Source organism: Pyxicephalus adspersus, chromosome 1, assembly GCF_032062135.1.
Source record: "Pyxicephalus adspersus chromosome 1, UCB_Pads_2.0, whole genome shotgun sequence".
In the NCBI taxonomy this organism is placed as follows: domain Eukaryota; kingdom Metazoa; phylum Chordata; class Amphibia; order Anura; family Pyxicephalidae; genus Pyxicephalus; species Pyxicephalus adspersus.
This window is the reverse complement of record NC_092858.1, coordinates 141,858,403-141,882,190: the sequence shown is the minus strand read 5'-3', so window position 1 is coordinate 141,882,190 and position 23,788 is coordinate 141,858,403. Positions and strand designations below refer to the sequence as shown.

General features: G+C 39.0%; 1 protein-coding gene across 2 annotated transcripts; it reads left to right on the top strand.

Moving 5' to 3' along the window:
• The first annotated feature begins 1,045 nt into the window (after positions 1-1,045).
• Positions 1,046-17,364, top strand: CRK (CRK proto-oncogene, adaptor protein). 2 transcript variants are annotated; one of them, XM_072429556.1, is made up of 3 exons: positions 1,046-1,408; positions 5,553-5,915; positions 9,262-17,364. In XM_072429556.1, the coding sequence occupies exons 1-3, from the start codon at positions 1,195-1,197 to the stop codon at positions 9,267-9,269; spliced, it is 585 nt and encodes a 194-aa protein (XP_072285657.1). In that variant the 5' UTR covers positions 1,046-1,194; the 3' UTR covers positions 9,270-17,364. The 2 variants fall into 2 exon arrangements, with proteins under 2 accessions (XP_072285657.1, XP_072285647.1); XM_072429546.1 differs by having other exon boundaries at positions 5,553-6,085.
• Positions 17,365-23,788: the final 6,424 nt, after the last annotated feature.

The window sequence follows — 23,788 nt, the reverse complement described above, 5'->3', positions numbered from 1 at the left end:
CTTCAATCCCACAGAGCAATCAGTCCAGGGGTTTCTTCCATCGGGTCCCGGCATCTGTCTCCGAGCCGGCGCACCGGGTGTCGCTATCTTCACTTCCTCTTCCGGGTTCTTCTTCCTATGTCACCTGATGCAGGCGCGAGATCGGGGGAAGTTGTTTGGAAAAAAAACTTACTGTTCTCACTGCCCATAAGTGAAATCTGCAATTTTTTTCCCCTTTTTACAAAAAAGTTCCTTTTGCGCATGCCCGAGATGTGCAGAAGGAACATCCAAGAGCCTCCCGAGAAATTTCTGGGTTTAGGTATGCTTTAAAGCTTACCTAAACTCAGAAACTCACTTTAAATAAAAGGGTAGACAACCCTTTTATGTTAAATAAAAAATATGTTTTGTTTTTTTTCAGTGCAACACCTTTTAAAAAAAAAAAGTGCACCACCCCTAATTCTTGATGGCCTAGGTGCAGAGCCTCCCGGGATACCTACATCACACATCCTGGGAGGCTTTTAGTTGCTCCTTCTGCGCATGCCATCAAAAGGGAGAAAATTGCTGATCGCATGCGCAGTGAGATTGGCAGGTTTTTTTCCTATCTACGTCACCCAATTTTTTTGTTTTGGGGGTTTTTGAGTTTACTTCCTTTTTAAAATTTAGTCCTCAAATCTCTAGTACAGGACTTCCTGACCTTTATGACAAGGGGGACCCTTGAAATTACTTCAGGGAAGTTTCTATATCCACAGCTCACAGAACATTAGTGTGCCGGTCAGTGGGAAGAATGTCACCCCAGCCAAAAAGGATCATTGCTGTAAACTAATTGCTCAGGGAACCCTGACATTGGTTTACTACTGAAATAAAGGCCTGATAAAGAGAACAATATGCAGTGTTGTCATATATGTATTTTTTGTTGTGTTTTATTATCACATAGCACGTCTAAATGAAGACATCCCCGTACCGATCTCCAAGACCTGCCCACCTGACCTCTACCGCGAAGGCGGCGCACGTCTAACACGCGCCACGGACGCCGCTCTGATGACGCACTTCCGGAAGGTGAGGTCAGATCTTTCCTGTGCCGCCATTTCGGGTTTGGTGAGGTCGGGATTGGTTTGAAGTAGTCTTGTGCTGTGTGAGTGACGGGCGGCGTCAGCGGGCGCCTCGAGCCGGGTGAAGGCATAACGGGGAGCGACGACTAAGGGGGGAAGAAAGGCCATGGCTGGCAACTTCGACTCCGAGGACCGAGCGAGCTGGTATTGGGGGAGACAGAACCGACAAGAGGCGGTGAACCTGCTGCAGGGCCAGCGGCATGGAGTCTTCCTGGTCCGGGACTCCACCACCATCCCCGGGGACTACGTCCTGTCCGTGAGCGAGAACTCTAAAGTCTCCCATTACATCATTAATAGCGTCAGCAACAACCGGCAGAGCGGTGAGTGAGGGGGGTCACTGCCATGGGGGGGAATCAGAGATGGTTGCTATGGAGACTTGGGGTTCAGTATAAGATCCCCCACCCATAGATAGTATCGTATGACTGTTCTTGCCCCCATCTGCACACATGTATACCAATATATATTGCTGGGTAAAAGGATTGACAAGTCACACCATTAAAATATTTGCTTATTATTAATAAACAGGATTTATATAGCGCCAACATATTATGCAGCGCCGTACATAAAATAGGGGTTGCAAATGACAGACAGTGACAAAGGAGGAGGAGACTTGCAGAGGTTTTCCTTTGCATTATTTTTATTAATGACTGAATGTGAAATTAAACATGTTCCAAGCACAGCCTGGTCCTCCTTGCTGGCATTGCTCATCATACAATAACATGGCTGCACCCAGCTCTGGCTTTTTACATGTCTGCACACAGCAGGCTTTTTAAAGTAAAATGTTCATACCGTACAATAAATGCATTTGTAATTCTCATAGAAGGTTGTCGGTCAATAGTCTCGTGACAGGGTATCTTTAAAGTGCAGTAGAAGTTGTGGATTTGCTCGGATGTGAAGGATTCTCCTCTTGGTAACTATTTTGTTAGCAGTGTGATGCAGCCTAGCCGCCAGTCTGACACTCACCTGTACCTAGTCCAGTGAGATTTAAGCTGCATACACACATGCAATAATTGTGGTTGGAAAGGATCTTTCATGATTCTTTCCAATGACAAACGACTGCATGATGCATTAACAAGCGCTGTATATACAGCACCATTCTGATCTATGGAGAGGGGAGAACAGCGGAGCGGCACCCCACTGCCCTCTCTCCCCCCCTTCACTTCCATTAAGATTGTTCATCGTACATCGTCCGTGCATCTGCCGGGACGGTCGTTATACATGCCAGATTATCGTTTGATATCGGACGAGAACTATTGCAAGTGTGTACGTAGCCTTAGGCTGTGTGACCTTATTACCCCAAGCCTGCCTTCTTTTACCAATCCTTTGCAGAAATAGTCTGCTATACAATAAATGTTGGAGATATACTATTTAATCTGTCTGATTCCCAAGCTACCTGAGTGTATACCATCAGCATGCCCCACCCTCATCTCAACCCATTGCCAGACACGGGTATAGCCGCAGGGCTGCATGGGGTGTGTCTGTGCTCCAGATTTTAGGAACAGCAGGTTTGATTAGGCACTTTAGAGTGTTCTTCACACTTCGCAGCAAAACACTGGGTACACACAATTGGTAAAAATATGAAGTGGTTTATAGTGAAATGCTTTAGCCTAGGTTGTGCAGCAATAAGTTCCTAATCACAGAGAGAATGTGAAGTTTAGATGGCAAAAGCCAACTTGGAACAGATCCTCTTGTGTTTTAGAGCTGAGACATCGTGCCAAAGGGTGATATGCTGCAATGAGCCAGTTCAGGTTGAGCAGAGTTTCGGCAGAAGTTAGGTACACTGCAGTGTTTGTGCTATATTTTATGAAGTGATCTCCTAAAATACAAGAATACATTTCATGTACTGTTTCCAGAACACTTCATGTGGTTGTAAGGATTCTCCGTCTAGGCTCAGAGGAAGTTTGCCATCTGTCCTTTATCTTACCTTAGTATTGTAAAATTTGACTCTGCCAGTGAAATGTGCATCTTTAATTTTTAGTATGAATGTGCATTTAGGACATGACTGGAATGATCAGTTATATGTTTTGTGATTCTGTCACACGTGTGCTAGGTAAGCGTACAAAATTCTAGAGTTCATTGAATGCTCTATGTTCATGCAAAACTACAAAGAAGTTTTATGAACAGTTCTATGTTAGTCACGGATTCGCTGTTTATCTCTTGAAAATTTTAAATGTGAGCAAAGCTACAAGATCCTATGAATTTCCTATAATATCAGTGTTCAACCCTGAATTTTGTTTTAAGCGGGAGTGGGAGAAATGTTTATTGAGCCGTGCTGGGATGAAACCGGCACACAGGAGTTGCAGTAGCGACATTGCCTGGCTCTTTCTGCAATACCCACCTTCCTGACTTGCAAATTGCAAAATGGGACTTTATTCCACTTTAGGTCCTGATCGCATGGTATGTGGAAAGTCTTATGTTGTTTTTTTTATTTTTTGATAAAAGAGACATGAAAAGTATTTTACCGAAAGAATGTTACCCCACGTATCTAGCATATTTTCCTGTCATGCCCTGTACATTCATCCTATTCTTGGTTCTCCCTGAATAGATCTAGGTGGAAGGAACAGTTATGTGTGCAGGGGCCATTGCGTGTCCAATGACTGAAGAGTAGTGTTGCAGGGGACATGGAGCACACAGGACACACTAGGTAGGAAGATATGTATTCTTGCACAGTATGGCAGTAGTTAAGCTTCACACAGTAGCATTTGATTTCGCCTGGAATTGCACTATTATTATTTTTGACTACCTTCTAAAAAGGTTATCTGTTTTTCTGACTTTGCTGGGTTTTTTACATCCCCAGTTATTGACGGAGAAGTTCTGACTTGAGTTCTTGTTCTGAGCCAGCATCTAAAAAGTTGTTAAGCAAGAGGGTTGGGTCTGCATCACATTCAGGAAACGATTGATTTCAGAAGCAGGGGGCTGAAATTGCAGGTTCCAAATTTAAAACACACAAAAAATTATTGACAAAATAAATAGAACATTTTTAAAGGTACATTCATACTTCCCTGGTTGGCTTGTTTATTGTATATTAGAAGCATCCTTAGATACCCTTTTTTCTGCCAATGCAGAGCAAAAGTGCATTGTTTCTGGAAAGTCCTTCCTCTTGTATGCTCCTCTGTAGTCGCCCCAATGCTGTTATAATACAAGTACTTCTAGGTAGGAGGAGCATGTGACTACCTTCCCTGTAAGTGCGCTCGGGTCCGGCAGCCAATTACAAGGTCCAAGCACTGTCACATGACCAGTAATGTCATCTTTCCTCTGGGTGACCAACACAGCTTGATGTAACACTTGCTGCAGAGGAAAAAGGCCTGTAAGGAGAGTGCTAGAAAGGTGAGCTGGGGGCTCAGGAGATGTTTATCTTTTCCAGAGACACTGTCACTGCCCTGCAGGGATATGTTTGTGTTTTTTTTTTAACCCAAGGGTACTGATACTAGGTTGAAACCCAAGAAGCTAGGTCTTTACAGTATATTACTTCAGTTGTAGAACTGGACAGATAAGTTGCTATATGACTCACTATTCATTTTTGAGGCTAATTTACAAATATTTTAAAAGAAGAAACATAGTAAGTTTTGGCTGCTGCACTCAGGTGTGTTTGTTTGCTGTAGAAAGATCACAGCTTTATTTGTTTGCTTTGGGTAACATTTTCCTTAGATTTGTATGTTATAAGCCCAATTTGCAGTCAGGTTGCCAGTGGGAGCACTTGGTCTGCATGTTCTGTCACATGAAAATCTTTGATGGGGTCAGTTGAGCCAGCTTTTCATTGACAAGTAACTATGATGAAATACCAGCCGCCTATGGTGTAACCATGTCATACTGTAGTTCAAGGGGGCAGAGTGGTGCCAGGCTGACAATGTTGCTTTATTGCTTCTGGCCATGGCCATGTTTGATATATGCTTATAGAGTAATCTTACCTGTCTCCCTGCTTCTGTTTTTCACTGACATAGAGTAATTGTCTGTCATAGTAGAGGTAGTATACTTCATTGAAAAGTATAGCTGTACCGTTTAGCCTGATATTTGCTAACAACCTACTAAATATATTGCCCGCCTATGTTCTGTACTCTATCTGACCTAATACTTGTCAGATGTATGTCTAGCAAGTGAAGTCAGCACTCGGCTCTTTTTGGATCTTTATTACAATTGTCCTTTAATCTATCTAACCAACCCCCCGCTGCAGTGAGAATGTTACTGTCTAGTCTTTATTACTACACGTGTGCTTTGCAAGCCTATTCATTACTTTGGACAAGTTCCTCCCCACTGAATGACCACTATCATCCAACATTGCACAGTTTGATCAATTATAATCATGTAGGCTAGTCCTCTTAATACTGCTCTACTCACATCTCAGTGGTAATTGTGCCTAAATGGTGAAAGTATTTGTGTATGTGTGTATATATTACACAGTTTGTTTCTAGTTGATCATAATTTGTTTTCTGTTTTTTTTTTTTTTTTTGTTTGTTTTTTTTACAGGGATGGTACAGACCAGGTTTCGGATAGGAGATCAAGAGTTTGACTCATTACCTGCTCTACTGGAATTTTATAAGATACATTACCTGGACACTACCACTTTAATAGAACCTGTTTCCAAGTCTAAACAGTCTGGAGTGATCCAGAAGCAGGAAGAAGCAGAATATGTACGGGCTCTTTTTGACTTTAATGGCAATGATGAAGAAGATCTTCCATTTAAGAAAGGGGACATCCTGAGAATCCGTGATAAGCCTGAAGAGCAGTGGTGGAATGCAGAGGACAGCGATGGAAGACGGGGCATGATACCTGTGCCTTATGTGGAAAAGTACAAGCCTCCCCCAACTTCCGGTTCTGCTCTGATTGGAGGTAACCAGGAAAATTCGCATCCGCAGCCACTGGGTGGGCCGGAGCCAGGGCCTTATGCCCAGCCCAGTGTCAACACTCCACTGCCTAATCTCCAGAATGGGCCCATTTTTGCCAGGGTTATCCAGAAGCGAGTCCCCAATGCCTACGACAAGACAGCCTTGGCTTTGGAGGTATATAATGGGGGCAGTCGTGAAGGAAAATTGTATTTTTAAATTGATTTTCCTTTCAATCATTGTTTAGGCTAAATCAAAAGTAATACAAGATAGTTTTACAGACTGAATTATTGGCGTGTAGAAAAAGAATGTCATGACACCTTTGACATACTTAGTAATATCTGTGGAATTTATTGATTTTAAGAAAATGGATAGTATCTGCAGCCTTGTATTTCTATGTCCCAGCTCTTGGATTTCCTCCTTTTTTCCATTTTTAACAAAAGATCATATGTTCGTGCATTTTAACGCATGTACAAAACAGAACGTATATGGTCTCATGCTGCCTGTCAGCCATCTCATCATGGATGTCTGACCGATTCCTGAAACTCAACCTGGATAAGACAGAACTCCTCATTATTCCCCCCTCAAATTCCAAATCCCCCCCTGACATATATCTAACTGTTAACAACGTCTGTCATTTTCAATCCCTATTTAATGTACAGCGCTGCGTAATATGTTGGCGCTATATAAATCCTGTTTAATAATAATAATAATCCTTACTCTGCACTACACTTTCCATTATTCCTGAATTCAAGCATTTTTCTTTTCAGAAAGGATCTTGAATAATACCTAACAGCTGTGGAATATCCTAAATATTCAAAGCTTTTAGTTTGTAACACAGGGGTCTTGGGTTGTTAGAGGAGTGTTCATTCCTATGTTATAGTACTTTCTAGTTTGGTTTCTTAACATGAAACTAAACTCTGCATACGTGCTATTTCTGGCAAGTCTAACTTACAGGCAAAGAAATAGGAGCAACAATTAAGATTTCCCCCCATTCCACTTCAGTGCCATGCAATCTGGGGGTTTTGCAGGTGCCAGGATTTTTTAATGAGCATCTGACTTCACCATGATGTCACCATTCAGTGCAGGGAGTTACATGTAGTACGGGACTACATTACATAGCAGTTACCATTGTCAAATGGTTGTCAGAACTAACCAGGTATTAGGGTACACAGCAGGGATTGTTCCCATTAGACTCCTGGTTGATGGGCTGGGCACTTCCCACTGAATTACTGCTGTGGGCAGCTTCTTGTGCTTAATAGAAGATTTTGCCCGGTAGTTGAGACAGTGGAGGGAGAAGAGACGGTAGAAAGAATTTAGTAATATACAAGATGTTGCAGGACTGGAAGGATAACAATGTTTTATATAAAAGTAGCCTGTGGTTTGTATGTGTAGGCATTTTTAAATAAGAACCCTGCAATACTTACTAATGGCTTTCAGAAATTCATTCTTTTCTGTTTTAGATTAATGGTCTAACAATAGGTACAAATCAAGATCCTGGCTATATAAGGAGACGTGCACAGATCCACTTATCCTGAATTTCCATATTTGAATGTCCTCCTTTTCCAAATGATATGTATTTTTCTTAAAATCAGATTGTTATGAATCACTTTTTCACGTTCCTGTTTCAGACCTTGTGACCTGGAAGTTTTGAGACAAAATAGTAGACAAAGGTTTCCTGAATTATATCTGTTATATCTGTCTGGTGTATTTCCAGACATGGTTAAGTGGATACAATCTGTGCAGTTATTTGGTGTTGTTCCTGAAAGGGTGTAAATCTCCCCTTTTATCATAAAAGTTATGGCTGCAACTTTGTCATTAGACTTAAAGGATAAGTAGCTGGAAAGGTAGGACATCCCTCTCTGTAAAATTTTATGCACAAATGGGAATTTTCAGTCATTCATTCATATGTGGTTCGGAAACTCGAAGCTACAGATGGATTCCAAGCTGACTCATGTTTATATCTGTACTGTTTCCAGTTGGACATCTGTCTATTGCTTTAATTTACCTTGCGCTCCATTATGAGAAAGCAGAATAATTTTGTTTTAGTGTCTTCAGATTTTACTAGTCATTATTATATTTTGACTTTTAGATTTCTTTAATACATAGGTATATAATATGCAGAATTAGATATTGGTATTGGTTCATGGGAAAATATTTTCTCCTAATTTAGGTATACTTTAGAACTGGGCCGTAAGTATTTGCTCATTTGGCTGTTTAAAGTTACTGAAATGTTTATTATTGTTGTGGTTTTTGGAAGCTGTACTACTCTACGCCAATGGGAATTCTTAGCATAACAGCCAGGCTGTGTTTTGCTCAGATTGTTTTGCTTCATCTTAATTGGCTGCCCAATGAGGCACATTGCACCAAAATCATGCATTGTGTACTTTTTCTTTTTTAAATGACATGACCATTGGCAGTATGCTCTTGGGGTGGCATAAAGGTGTCTTGTGTATTGCACCAGTGTTTGTATTTCCACTGTAGTGGAAACAGACCCTTAGGCTGAGTTTAGCTGTCCAGGAACAGAAAGTGGCTGATACCCGGTTATATGTAGTTATTCATGCTGCTAAAATATATTTATAAATGTAGGTACAGAGCTGAGTGAGTTTGTGCATTCTTTGTTTAGTAGCATACAAGGGATTTGAGCTCCTTCTCCTTAGCCCATTGCTGACTTGCACATACAAATAAAGTTCTGCACATTGTGAGTTCCCAGAAGCACTACTTTTGATATTTACAAAGTAACATTTAACCTGCTAATATTGTTTAACCCTTTCCCACTGGCCTAGTACACATTAAAAGGGTTTTATCTGAACTTGCAACAACAGCTGACCAACTATTTGCAACCTATTTTGAGTTTACAATGAGACAAAGTACAGTCAGACCAGACCAGATATAATCACGATTCAGATTACTTTATGAGCTCACTAAATGAGTGCTTTCAGTTGTGGCACAACAAAAGGAAAGTCACAGACAAAACTAAGTCGTAAAAACTTGCTTAAGATTTTTAACTTTTATCCTGTCTTAAAATATCAAAGTTATGCTATACACCACAGTAAATATTCCCAGGTCTTGTCCCTGTTTGCTTTTTTTGTTGTGTATGTAAGCAAGTTAGAGAAGTGTTATGATTTAGATTTGCATACTCTTCTAGGCACACTACTCAATGACTGCTTAAAAAAAATGTGATAACTGGCAGGTATGCTGGACCACATTTCCACTTTTCCATAAAACCATAGCCCTTGGTAGTAAAATATAATCTTAGAAAATGTTATCCTGATCTGCTGTGCATCTACTTTACATTTTTTTTTTTTGTATTTATGTAGGCTCGTTTTCTCACATTTTTTTTTTTCCTGCAGGTTGGTGATCTAGTGAAAGTAACAAAGATTAACGTGAGTGGTCAATGGGAAGGAGAGTGTAACGGAAAATACGGTCACTTTCCTTTTACACATGTACGTCTGCTGGATCAACAGAACCCTGATGAGGACTTCAGCTGAGTGTGACTTGGACCAATTCCCAAAATGAGAACAATCTTGCTCTGTTTCCCTTTTTTCTTCATCTGCCATTTAGATTGCCTTCCACAGGTTTCGAGCTGTGTAGCTTACAGAAAGTAGCAAATGCCCCAAAACCTCTACAGTTGTCATCAGCAGTTCCTATGAGATTCGGCAGAGTCAGGGTACAAGCTTGTATTGTGTTTTGATTTTTTTTTTTTTTTTTCTTTTGAAAGTAGGCAATAATAAAACATCACAGCATGGCAATACCACATGCAGATGCAGTGAACTGCACGGTTGCTTATAGCAAGGCATTTTAATTGGAACAAGAGACATTTTTACAGGGCTTTTGTTCTTTCTCATTTTGTATAGTTTTCCAAATCGGCATAAGCCTCAAGATCTGACATCGGACATCACCGTTTTCTAAAACTGACTTTTAACGTTTCCTTTTGTAAACACTGTACGCCAAGTTATTTGGCTAAATAATTATGCAAATTGTGTTTAAGCCAGCTGTAATCGAAAATCAAAGAGCTGCTTTGCTTTTTCCAGTATTATTTCTTTACTTCTTTATATATATTAAAAGCTGATCTTGTGAGGCTATGTACAGTTTGAGTGCAAGGGGGATTCTGTGTTTCTGGTTTTTGCCTCCCATTACTTTACTTGCTGCACAGTAATCTCTGTCCAAGTTAAATCACATCATGTGCCTCCCACCCATCACTCTCTGCACATCTTCCCGTGGCTACCCCTCACTTCTCTCTATGGATTATACCCCCCACTCCCCTGAGGGCTATGACCCCCACTAACCTTGGCTTGTCTCTCTGCAATCCCTGATTTCTCTCTCTTTTCTGTGGTTCTCACATTTATTCTTTCTCTTGTTAACCACATGTTCTGCAATTACTTTGTTTAGCATCATTCTTCTGACTGGACTTTCTATAAACTGTTTAACACATTCTTATTAGTCTCCCCTGGTTGCTGCGCTGTCTTTCTTCTCAATCTTCCTGACATTCCTTGTCACTTCCCTGCCATCTCTCCTGCAAGTCTGTTCCTTCCATTTCCAGGGGTTCTAAAAAGCTTCATTAAAGCAAAACAAGCAAATGATTATCTCCACTGATTAAGTCTGGCTTCCAACAGTACTGTGGAAACTGCCAGCTAAAATTGCTGTGCAAATAGGATGATGTGTAACTACAGCAGTCAGTGGAGAGAAATGGCTATTTATAATCAGAGTTACACAAGACTTAAAAATGGCTGAAGACCGGCAGTTCTAAAAGGATGTGGCCTGTTTTTGGCAGACTTGATCCTGTCAATTCACCTCCTTCTCTTTGTTTTTTTTTTTTTTTATACATTAAGCAAATAACCCAATCCATAAATGCTAAATTGTGTGTTCTGCTCATAACCCCTCCTCTCCAATTTCATGCTTATGCTAGCCTCCACCTCTAAAAAGGAGAATTCCTCATATGTTTTCTGTCTCTACATCACCCCCACTATCTTTCTCAGACAAGCTTATGTTCCATTCACTTGTTAGTGATTGTTAGCTAAGATTAAAAATGAGCTTTGATTGGAAAAATTGTAACATGGTTATATTCATTGTACAACTTAGTAAGTGCCAGCTTAGGAACAGAAATGTTTGTTTTGTAACAATAGGTGCTGAAAAATAAGACAGGATCTTTCAGCTGCAGCAGCCTAGTGTTACTGATGAAGAGTAATGGTGCTGCGCTGTAACACGTATAGCACAGTGACATACCAGGGCCGGCAGAAGCTTGACTTAAATGTGGAGATGATGAAAGCAACTATTCAGCAATACTATAACTTGGATGTAAAGCTGTTCTTTGGATTCAGCAGTGTGTCACACACTTGAAACAGGCATGCTGCTAACTGCGTGACAACTGGGCTAACACCTGCAAAATCATACTAAGTCAGTGAGTCATAAAGCATTATAAGAAGGGGATCAGAATACCAACCAGGCAAGCAGTATTGCAGGTTATATTATCTCTGTTTAGGTCTGCATTAAACCATGTCTGCAGAGACTGGTAAAAGCAATGTAAATGGTATATATATATATTTTTGTTTTAAATTTAAATTACATTACGCCCCACACTGATGGTCACTTCCCTCAAATCTTTCTTTCTATATTGCTTATGTGATTATTACTTCATGTTACATTACAAACCCTTTTCAAATTACTATCTGAGAGTAGCTCCTGATAGTGTATGTTTGTTTTGCATTTATTTTAAATGCATTTATTAGATGAGGAGATGAGAATACAGCTACATCCAGTGATTTTATACTTCAATGGAATAGTTTCTTTTTTTAATAATAATTTTTTCCATTGTCTGTCAAATCCTGCAGCAACAAAGACATTGGGCTTCCATTAGATGGTCTTTAGGCTCATTTTAAAGGTAGTAATAATGGAACACTATGTTTGGTATTAAATGTTAGTAATATCGGATGTTTGTGGGATATTTTTTTTTATGGGGTTTAATAAAGGCACGCTAATTGGGGCATAAATCACTGTGGAATTTGTGCCTTTATATTGCTACTTCTTTGCCCCTTAGTTTTTTCCCTGTACGTGTTTTATCAAACAATTAGGTCGCTGTGTTTTATATAGAATGTATGTACGCAGTTGCAAGACTTTTTTAATGGTTTGTGTATATGTAAATGTGCAATGAATGTTTGACGAGCTCTAGTAATCAAGTGTTGTCACGTTTCTCGGCCGACCTACCACTGTTGGATTTTTCTGTCTCACCGATATGTTTGATATTTTTGCTCATCAGCCTGGCTGCTGGCAGAACCCAGGAATTGGGCAGCTAGTGTGCCTAAATCTCACAGCTGGTGCCTATTTTTTTTTTCTGTAATCAGGGGAGAGGAGTTGATTCTTGGCACCAACATAAAATTGTTTAGCCACTAAACACTACATTACTTTTCTCACCCCTGATCTGAAGTGCCCAAACCCACTTTTAGAATTAAGCCAAGATTATTTCATGTTGGTGCTTGTTCACAAACACAACCTTTAAAGTGGGCTCACAGTTCTTTGCATTTTACTGCACTTTTTCCATCATGTGCCTTTGGCGTTACCAGTGTTACAGGGATTTACTAGATTATTAAAAGAAAAGGCTTCCTAATTTGGCCATGAATCACATCTCTGCTTTCCCAATACCTGATAGGCTGCACATACATGTTCACTAATTTATTGAATTTTAAAGGAAGAATAAAATTGTCAGCCGCAAAAAATAAAACCTAGCAAATGTAATTTATACATTAGTCCTGACAGTTCCCTTTTATTGGGAACCTTTGTCAATAGGTAATTTCTGCCTGGTTTTAGGTACATTCGGCTAGTGTTTGAGATTAATTTTACAATCATTCAGAGGTTTTCAATGCATTTGATCTCAGTTTGAAGTGCAGCTGACATTCTCCTAAGCGTTGTCAGCTTGATTCAAGCTACTTCTGCATTCCCATTTACTTTGTGAAGGGAAAAAAGACTAACGCGAACAAAAGCCCATCAACACGGGCTAGAAAGAGCCCATTTAAAAATGGAATACAAATTTTCTGTTTGGCTTCCATAATCCCTGGAACAAATGTTGGGCAAAATGTGAACAAATGTGTAACGTCCATGGTTTATCTTCTCGGGGATGTTGATGCCTGTGTGAATGTGCCATAATTTTTTCAATTGCCAATATTAAGTCTAATAAAACTTGTTCTCACATCACAATAGGTTTCTTGCTGCATGAGCTCAATTCACTTGCATATGCAGTTTTCCCCCCCAGAAATTTTTTTAAGCTGGGGTGGGAAGAAGCTGTAGATAGGTGGCCACCCCTGTATTGTGACCCGACTTTTAAATAACCACCCAAAAACAGCCAGGGTGGTCACTGAAAAGTTCCATATGGTGCGCCCAGCTAAAAGGGTCTGGGGAGAACCACTGATATGTATTCTGTGAGACATGCCGAATTGCACTGGTGACCCATTTTACTTTGCCAATCTTGCTTCTCTGGTCCAAGCTATACCCAAGGTGTAAGGCATTTTTTTTCTCTTCCAGTCCTTGGTGGCTGCAAAAAATTCACATTTGTAGAACTGTGTTGGTGGACACATTCTTTTCTGTGATAGGATCTGGCCCTTAAAGTACTTCATTTAGAAAAACTTTATTTCCTTTTTTTGCCTTCTTGACGCTGACTGTTGATGACCTTCTTTTCCAGACCAAATTAAGTGTACCTGGTGTGCTGCAGGCAACAAACACTATTTTTTCCTACAACACTATTGTATATAGATTTAAAGTAAATTGGTGCTCTGGTGGACAACAAATGTATTAACCAAAGTCTTTGTGTGACTTTCTGTGTGGTTGTTACAGAACCATAAACTTTTCCAATTATTAATTTGAAGCACCTTTTTTATCATCTACAAAACTGAATGTTTTATTTGTATTACTGATCATGCAATGTCCCTTGTATTATTATTGTATATTGTTAAAGTGGCCATACTGTTGTACATGTTGCTCAGATTTAAGTTGAATATGTTTTTAACCTAGAAGTTATGTGGCCTAGGTTTTCATGCAGAACAATACTGTAGCAATATTTTACAAGATTGTTTCAATGCTTTTCACTGACAGTTCACATCAATTCATTTCTTTGTAGAAGCTTGCAACATTCTTAAGTTAGGATTGAAGATGGTCATACATGTATTGGTTTAAATAGATTCAATCTTTTAATAAACTGAGTGAAAAATGCCTTTTGTTGCTCAGTTCCAGCTTCACAATTGACTGACTGATTTCTGATAATTGATTTGAAATCATGGGTGGTAGAATGTTTAGTTTCTGGCAATAACTTACCATTTTTTTTGGAAGATTTACACAGGTATAACCTTTAGGATTAGGCTACACATTCCTCACTATACTTGGTGTTCTTGCAATCAAGTGGTCACATTGCTTAGTAGCAGGTGACTGGGTCATTCAGATACCATAATTTACCCTTTCTGCAAAAATGTTGGAGACATTTATAGAACTACTCCAAAGCAGAGTCTGCAGATAATTTTAGTATAGTATTGTACAACAGCTACTTTGTGAGGTAAATTGCAAGCAAAATTGTGGTTTTGGTTTGTGCAGTGAACAAAAATCACGTGCTCCCCTAGAAAAGCATGTGGTGAATTTTGGTCCTTTCTTACCCTCACATAAGTTGACAAATTTCTAAATTGTCTATCCTAATTTACTCCCATAATTGGTAAAGCCATATAGTCCTGAATCGTAAAATTTGGTATGGTTGCCTGGTCGTAGCTTGTGCAAGCTTTCTGTGTGTTCAGTAATGTTTTCTGTATGTGTTCTTTTAGTTGAATATTTATAGAGAGAGTTCAAGTGGTGATCCCTACATTTTATATAATCTGGGATGTGCAGTAATAAATTCACTACACTTTCAAACTGAAGCATATCATTTTTTAAGGATGCTGGCATTTATGGATGCTGGCATTCCTGACCACCCTGAAACTATTACTTGCCTGACTTTTTTTTTTGCAGATTACTGACCTCACTAACGTGAAACAATAGTGCTTATTAAGAAAGACAGAGTAATGTTAGTCCTTATTTGCACATATTTGGTGTAGTCAGATGTGTATTGAAGAGGATAGTCATGGCGCTCTGACACCTGGCATTTGCAGAATGAGAAGGCAGACCTCATTTTCTATAAAATCTATATGGAAAGTGATTTCTGAATGTTTAAAACTGTACTTTTCAGACAAATCATGAATCTGCCTTCACATTCTTGTGTACCCCTGCTTAATAAAACTCGATGAAGGTTTTTCTCTGATATTTTTGCCTATAGCAGAATGCCGTATCATATCTCCAGTGCTTTGCTCATACTGCCCATGTGCACCATGGCTCCACTTATTCTGATTAGTAAATGGAGGGGCCACCATAATTATGGCTCACACAATGGAAACAATAGAGGCTGAGATACACATGCACCATGTAAAGCCGGCAAGTATGATCCTAGGTCCTCTAAGCTCAGGATTGTGAGGAATTAAAGGACCTCTTTTAATAAAGGTCCCTTTTAAATGTTTTGTGAATACTTATGATCCCTTAACATAAGTTACTTTAATAGCATAACTTCTGTAATATGGGATCAGTTACCCTACTTCTGCTCTCCCAATGTGACAATCTTTGAACGACCTCTGTGTTTAACTGTATGCCAATATTGACCTTATATAGAGTCACTAGTTGCTGCAATGAAAGGGAATATTCAATAATAAAGTACAAACTTTAAAAAAGGTAAATTATGCCATGGAGGTCAAACATGCAATTTTGTTTTGCTTGTGTGTGTGTAGGTTCTTTCCCTGGAACTAGCTATAGGTAAATTTGACAGTACATGGAGGTCTGTGTTTGTAGCCTCAATTTTCTAAAGTTATGTTTGAGGGAACTAAAATCTGAGAACCATACAGGGCTATGTTAGCCATGCTGGTCCCTGGGTAGGATACCACCACTGATATAGGTTTAGATATTCGGAAAGTCCTCCGCATGCCAAATTAGGGTCAGCATAATGCATAACTCTGCCTACCAGATATAATAAAAGCAGAGTTTCTTGGCCTAATACTACCCATTCCAATACCATAGATGGGAATCTTAAGAGTTCCACTTAATGTTCCTTGTAAAGTTTGAAAATAGCCTGCTTGGGGAAACTTTTATACTTCGACACATTTAGTTTACTGTGTCTAGAGCTATTGCATCAGCTTTCCTGCTGTAATGGGAACATTATGTGCTCTCCCTGCTCTAATAAAAAGTCCTCTGCAGTGGTCAGGTGTTTCACCTACTTACTGTACTACCACATGAATTGCACCTACCCATAATTTACTAAATCTGTTAATCAAGACCATTAAACCTTTAAGAAATGCCTATACAAATTCAAGCATACCTTACAGACAATGAAATTAGGCTTATTACAATTTTGCTGATTTATCTCACAATAAACTGTTACATTGTTTAGCCTAAACACATTAAAACTGTATTTTGTTTCACAGAACTAAGCAACAGTGGTTACTACCTCTTTTAAAGTATGAAAGCCTGAAAAATAGTCATCCCCCTAGGAATGGAATGAGGATAGATTGTAGAATTGTGATTTAGTAGTTTTTGTTTTGTTTTTTTTAAGTCCATTGCATTTCAGATTTTAGTTTTAAATTAAAAGAAAATAGGATTATTTTACAATGGTCTACCAAAACTTATTTTTCATTCCAGTTTCTAATACGTTCAGGGACAAGTTTTGGCAAACCCAGATTGTGCATAATATACAGACCCCTCACCATGTAGCATACACATACTGCCTAGGTCATTGCTTTCAGAATAGCCTCAAATATAGAAAAAGTGAAGACAACAGCAGGTGTTAAGTCTGAAATGCATGCTTCCATATGCTTCAATAGTTCTGTCCGTCGATTATCCGGGTGATCCTGTGAGCTTTTCAATACCTTTGAAGGCTGTGAGTTTTTTTTTTCTTCTATTTTCATATTGGAGATTTAGTGAGTGTCAACCTAGAGTACTAGGTAAATAGTAGTTGTACTAAAGGGGACGTTAAATTAGAAATCGCCGATGTATTCAATGTTTAATGACCGCATAAATCACTGACTTATATAGTGCATTTATTCATTACTTTAGTGTTATTTTTTTTTAAATATGTGGAACAAATCAGCTGCTGCATTCCTTTCTAATGTCAGTAGATCCCAGCATTTTATCACTAATATTTTATATTGCAAAGTGTCTGGGTAATCTCTGTAAACTCTTTTTTTTTTTTTATTCCAGCTCTAACCATGTGTAAGAATAAAAAGTAAAGAAACATTGCATCTCTGTTTTGTTGTGTTACATAGAAGGAGCAATGTAAAAAAAACAAAAACAAACAAAAAAACATGCCATTGTATATTAACACTATACACTTTTCCACCAGTACAGAACTTTTTATAGCATGTATGTATATTCATAATATGCTTAGTAAATAAAGACATGGATAAATATCATGTGTAGGTTTTTTTTTGTATCCATCATTTTCTTGGTATTTATATATGCAGCTCACCTAAATTGCAGAATATAAAGATTTACTGAAAAGCAAGCAAAATACTATAAAGACATACACTGCTTAACCCTGACAGCATATACCTGTTGTGATTTGTTTGAAAAATATCCAGCTATCCAGTGGCCTGGGTCTTGGCAGCAGTGAATAATACCTAAAGTCCAGGTAGTGTTTTGGTGACATTCTTGGGGTCTGTGTGTCAACAGTCTTTTGGCTTGGGCAAGTGGCATCTGTTTGAGATACTCCTGAAATCATCCTAAAGTCATTTACAGGTGCATTTGACCTGCATTTTACTGCATTGTAACCTGCAATTGACCATCTTTAAGTGGATTTTGCATTCCTTCAGACTTGTATTGAAATGCAAAAGCTTTAAGTAGACAAAAACCTAAGAACCAAGGCAATCAGTGGATATTTTAGGTAGAATGGGCATCCGCATACAGAAAGTGGGTCTTCAGCAATGCCCTTGAAAATTCATAGACATAAGATGGGTAAGGGATAAAATTACACAGCAACAGATTTTCCACCAAGTGTCAGAGGTAGAAACATTACGTTGAAACAGGAGATGCTAAAAGTGTTTTGAGGTGGGGAAAGAACTGATTTATGCGGATAATTATATTGAACCATTCTTACTTGCTGCTTCTGCTTAAAATGAAGCAAACTTCAATTTTTAAAACTAGTAGTGAACACACTATTTGCAAAATTGCTTGTATTTGGAGCATTCCTTGTCTCTAGTAGTTGGGCAGCAATTAAGTATAAATATTGGCTTCTATGAATACTTGATTAGCCAGCCTTGGCTTTTACTTATAAAGCTAAAATATCTCTCCCTAACTTGCTGACATGAAATTGAATGGCAATGGTATACCCAGGTCCATTTGCTTCAGCAGGGCCTCTTTACTTTCCAGTTATGCATGGTGGAATCTTCAATTGGTAGTCTGCTTTGACCTGGTGTCCATCCCTCTCAGTCTCTGCTGCATGCTTCTGTTTCCCAGCTGCTTCAGATTTGCACTTCGGGCTTGGTGGATGCAGCAGACTGTGACAAACCATGCTGCCAGGTCACCCATAGATGTCCTAAGGTATAATTAACTAAAATTACTCTTCTCTGCTATGTAATCCTTGTTTGCAGATCCTAAATTTGACATTTTTTTTTAAATTATAGATCAATTAAAAAAAAATTGGCTCTAGCTTTACTGACTTTGATACTTAGGTATACCACTTGTGTTGAAAACCCCAGAGGTTGCTTGGGGTTACTTGCCAGCTACTAAAGGAACCTCTAGCAAACACTGGCGTCTTCAACACAGTTGGTATACCAAAGCCTTTTAGTTTAGTTTGCCACATGCAAGGATCCTATCAACAATTTACTACCATGTTTATGTGTTCTGATCTGTAGTTATCCTAAATAATAGCAGGGGTTCCCCAGGACCCCTATGGTTATGTTCAAATTGGTGGTGGGGTTATGCTGCTGGTACTGATTCCTTGGATGAGACGCTACATGCACTGAACAACTCTGTGCCACCGGCTGTAAAATGTTCTAACAGTGGTTCCATAAAAACCAATGCAGTGATGCAACTGGCAAGGTCAATTTTGTTGTCAATGGCTTTGTGTATCTAGACTACATTGGTAAATTGTTAATCTACTGGTTGGCAGAATCATACAAAATTACCATGGACCCTAATGGGCCTGCACAGATCAGCAGATAGGGCACACAAATTCTTGGAATTGACACTTTCAAGATGCGTATCTCTACATTGTATATATTAAAGTCAAGTTGGTCTGGTATGAGTGTTATTATGTAATGATCTCATTTATATAGGTATGGGTATATTGCTCTTTTTCTAGTATTTGTGTTCACCTACAAATGCTAGTCTGAAGAGCATGTGTGTGTACAGCAGACCTCACATAGAACATTCATGTCAACCCTCCCATTTTAGGAATTAGTCTAGGTATGACATGGTGAGGCAAACAACTATTGCTTTTAAACCGAAAATGTCAAGAATCTGCTACAATGTTTGTTGAAATGTACGAGGTCACCCAGAGGAGATTATTTTTTTCCAGGTAAAACACCAAATATTAATGCACACATCCCAATTATGTAGTAGCTCACAAGAGACTCTAAGGCCAAATTAGTTTTTCCAGAACGTGATCTGCTTTTCTCTCGTCCACCATTGGTAAAGAAACTATTGTGATTTCAGCATATACTACCTCTACTGCTAGTGCTACACCCACCCATGATGTGATATTCGTATGCCTGTGCTCTAAATATTCTCAAAACCCTTGTAAAAAATAAATCATCCAAAGGCCCAATCTAATAGGCCTCTTCTCCATCTTTGCTACAGCAGAACGTCCCTTTGTGTCCTGAGCAATATATAAAATCAAATGACGAGTATCCAAGGAGTAAAACTTTAGAGAGGGACTTTGATTTCCAGTAAGAAAGAGCCTATGTCACCCCAACATTCAAAACTCTTTACTATGATAAGCTTACTATCAGCTTCTACATTGCTATACTTGTCCCATAGTTCTACTGCTTGGGCCATTAAAAAACTAATAAACCAATAAAAACTTGTTCACAAATTGAACTGTTAGTGCAAACAAAAAGTATTGCCGACAGTACTCAACTCTGTTGTTGCAAGTGCACTAATATGGCTACAATCCCCATCTCACTTAGTTTTGAATTTAGTACCTATTTAGTACTGATTTGCTTTTGTTATTTTGGCTTAGTCTACACGGACTGTTACCCAAGCGTTTAACCTGAGGCTTTTAAAGTCCATGTTTGAAATCCCCATGCATTCCAATTGGCTAATCTACACCAGGACGTTTCCTTCAGGCACGTTTATGAGCTTTATCTTAAACTTTGCTTGCAACATTTAAAAAATTAAAACGCAGGGTAAACGTGGGAAAACGCTGGGCTGTGGGAGCTGATTGCCCTGCTCCCTGATTGGTTGAGGAAAGGGAAATCCGGGTGATACTTGAGCTGTAATCAGGGTTTCCCTTTTCTCAACCAATCACAGAGCACTAGAGATGAATGGGCACAAGTATCCCCATTCAAGTCTATTGCTGAATGGCTGAGAAACGGAAAAACTCAGCCAATCACAAAGTACTAGAGGTGAATAGAGAGCCTTGTCCTCATTTAACCCCTAGTGCCCGGGGATCCCTCACTCTCAGGAGGAGTCCCATGGCTGTGCTCATGTCATGATTGCAGCTGTGGGAATCATCCTGTCATTAGGATAACCTGTAAAAAAAAAATTTAGTTACACAAACACACACATTTAATAAAATATTCTAACATTAAAGCCTCCTCTAATTTTTTACACATATTTTGCCCTTTCAGGGAATGAGTAAGCGGTTTTATGTACCCCTGTACTCATTCCCTGAAGGGGTTAAAAGTTAAAATGTTAGAAATGCTTATGTAAAATTGTGGCAATTCGCAATAAAACGTGTCATAGGCCTTTATAAAAGTTTTTAGTGTTCTAAAGTCAAGCTTTAAAACGCTTGCAAAAGTGCATAAAAATGTATATAAAAGTGGTAGGAATTTTTTTATGCGTTTTTAAAACTGTCCATGTAGACCCAGCCTAAGTGTCACATAAAGTGCCACAAAGTTTAGTATTGGATTTTTAGGTGTTTAATTGAAATTGGATGTGGCAGGTTTTAAGCAGGTAAATTTATAGTATGCTCTTTATATTAAAGATGTTTTTTGGCTACCTACATACAGTTCAATTTCACTAAATGTAAAATTGCACCATGAAGGTTTTGTAAAAGTTTGTTGGAGTAGGGTTTTACAGTTAAGAGCAAACTATGCCTGTATAAAGTCTACTAAAAGAAAGGGTTGGCTTTTTTCTTTGGAAAGTATGGCACAATGTAGCATGAAGCAAGAACTGGAACTGTACCATATGACACCCTGCTGGATACAAGCAGAGAAGATTGTGTATGCAGTATTTACATTGAAGTTGGGTTGGTCAAATTGTGACTGCCTAATGTAATTCTATCTCTTGGTAGGCCAAGATAGAAAAAAATGCATTAATTGCTAATCTACCATTAGGTCCAGATTAAGTTGGTGGTTCATAGGTTTGTGAAACAAATATTTGACTACAATAGAAGGGTATGGAGCACAGCAGGGTGGTGTGATTTGACTGACTGAAACTAGAAAATGGATTTCGCTGGTCATTCCCAGTCACAATGCATTCCACGATGTAGTGAAGGTGGTCCTACCAGTCTAAGACTGCGTACACACATGCAATATTTGTCGCTGGAAACAAATTATCCACAAAAGATCGTTTGATAATTGTTAACAAAAATAGTGCACAACGACTCAGAGGAACGAGGAATCTCGCTGGAAACAAACGACCGTTCCGGGGGATCTGATTGGGCGACAATGGTTAGTAATTTATTGTGTGTACGGTCGTTCAGTGATCGTGGATTGTTCTGTGATACACTTTCTCCTGTACATGTCACTTCCTGCATCGTTCAAACAAGCGTTCCTAGTGTGTACATTATTGGGGGATTATATTTGAAGGATTGTATCATTACAGCATGTACAGAATTGTGCACAATACGATCGTTCAAAAATAATCAGGAATAATCGTGGATCATTCGTCTTCAAACGATAATTATTGCACGTGTACCTAGCCTTACTGATAATGACAAAAACATCAATACAAGCAAACTCACAAAAGTTAGGGAGGGATAGTGGAGGTCAAGCATTTAATACCTAAGTGCAGAATTGGGTACTTATATACTTTTACTGGCAAGCAACATGGGTCCTGTCAAATTGAACATATCTCCCTGTGGTGGTTGGAACCAGTTTGCAATGTGATTGAATGCAGACTCTGGATGTACCAGGATTCTTTCCCTAGTCTTTTTGATTCAAAATGAATAGTTAATGTCTCATCAGCAATGATGCAACTTGTTACCTCCTACACACTGTATTTGCAATCTCTCATGCTTATAAAAAGGGTGCAGAGAGATCACAGGTTGGGCTTAGAATCCCGGAGACATAAGACATAGAATTTCCGGAGACAATCTTCTGGAGTCTGACTTCTGTATACGATCCTTGGGACAGTAAATAGATATCACTAGAACGGAAAACAGATTTCCCCTGATCTTTTGTCTTGGTAACAACCTACCAATTACTTTGGAAATAATCTAACAAATGTTTCTTTAACCTGCTAATATCTGCCATAGCTAAACATTCTAGTTGCCTAGTTATCATGGCAATCCACAGGTTAATATTTTGTCATTCATTGATCCCAAACAAGTAGGCAGATCAAGAGTTATGTCTTTAACATTACAGTGTTCTCCCCAGCCCCTTTTGGCCGGGTGCACCACCCGGCATTTTTCATTAACCACCTGGCCGTTTTTTGGGTGGCTACTGAAGAGTTGGGTCACAATACAAGGACTGCCACCCGCCTAAAATTTCTTCACACCCAGCTTAAAAAAATTTCTGGGTTGAGCACTGATATTAGTATTTCATAAATGTCTGAGCCATATTTCTTGCTCATAAAATACTGAAGACAGGGATCTGACATTGCTTTTTTCCTGAAGATGGAAAGGTTTGAATATTTTCTAGGTTTTCTTTAAGCATAGTTACACTGGCTGCATTTGTTTAATATAAGGCAAGTATTCTGTATTATAGAAGTAGACAGTCTCCTATATTGCCTGTGGTTTCATCACTAGTGGAGTGGACTGGTGATAGGCCGATCTCAGCAACACCAGGAGAAAAACATTGGTATATATGGTGGAGGAGCCACAAATCAAAAGAGAGTGGCAGCATAGGAGTAGAAGGGACGCGGCGCATTTTACAGTATAGGCAGCTTAGGGGTTATGAAGGAGAGGGTTCTGTAGGTTTGTTCTTAAGTTGAATTTGGTTGTAAGTTGGAACCAGTACATTTTTTAAATGCAATTTTAACAGATGTTTGTCTTAACATATTATTTAGTTTTACCTTTCTGTACATACTATATTTACTTTCTGTAAAACTTAAAGCAGTACAACCTTAAACAATATTGGTAGAAGATGATGGAGACCGCTTTCTGTTGCAGAGAATAGTACTGGTTTTAGAGAGTCAGGGTCTAAATCTACTGCTGGAGTAAGTTTCTTAAAGTAGGCATCAAGGGAGGTTTGCACGAAGCATGATAAACAGCCCCGTACTAGTAACTGTACAGTAAACTTTGGTGGAATGTACAGTTACTTGAAGCTACAGGGCTCCTACCCCTCTAGCTTACTCCTCTAACTTTGACATTTCTGCTTCAATGATTATGATGTATAAAACTATGATATAGTGCAATGGTCTCTGTGCAAGCGGGCACCCCTGCTTTTCTAGGAGCTGCATGTTTTCTGACAATCACAGACTGTGCCAAAAGTCTTGCTGTACACTTTG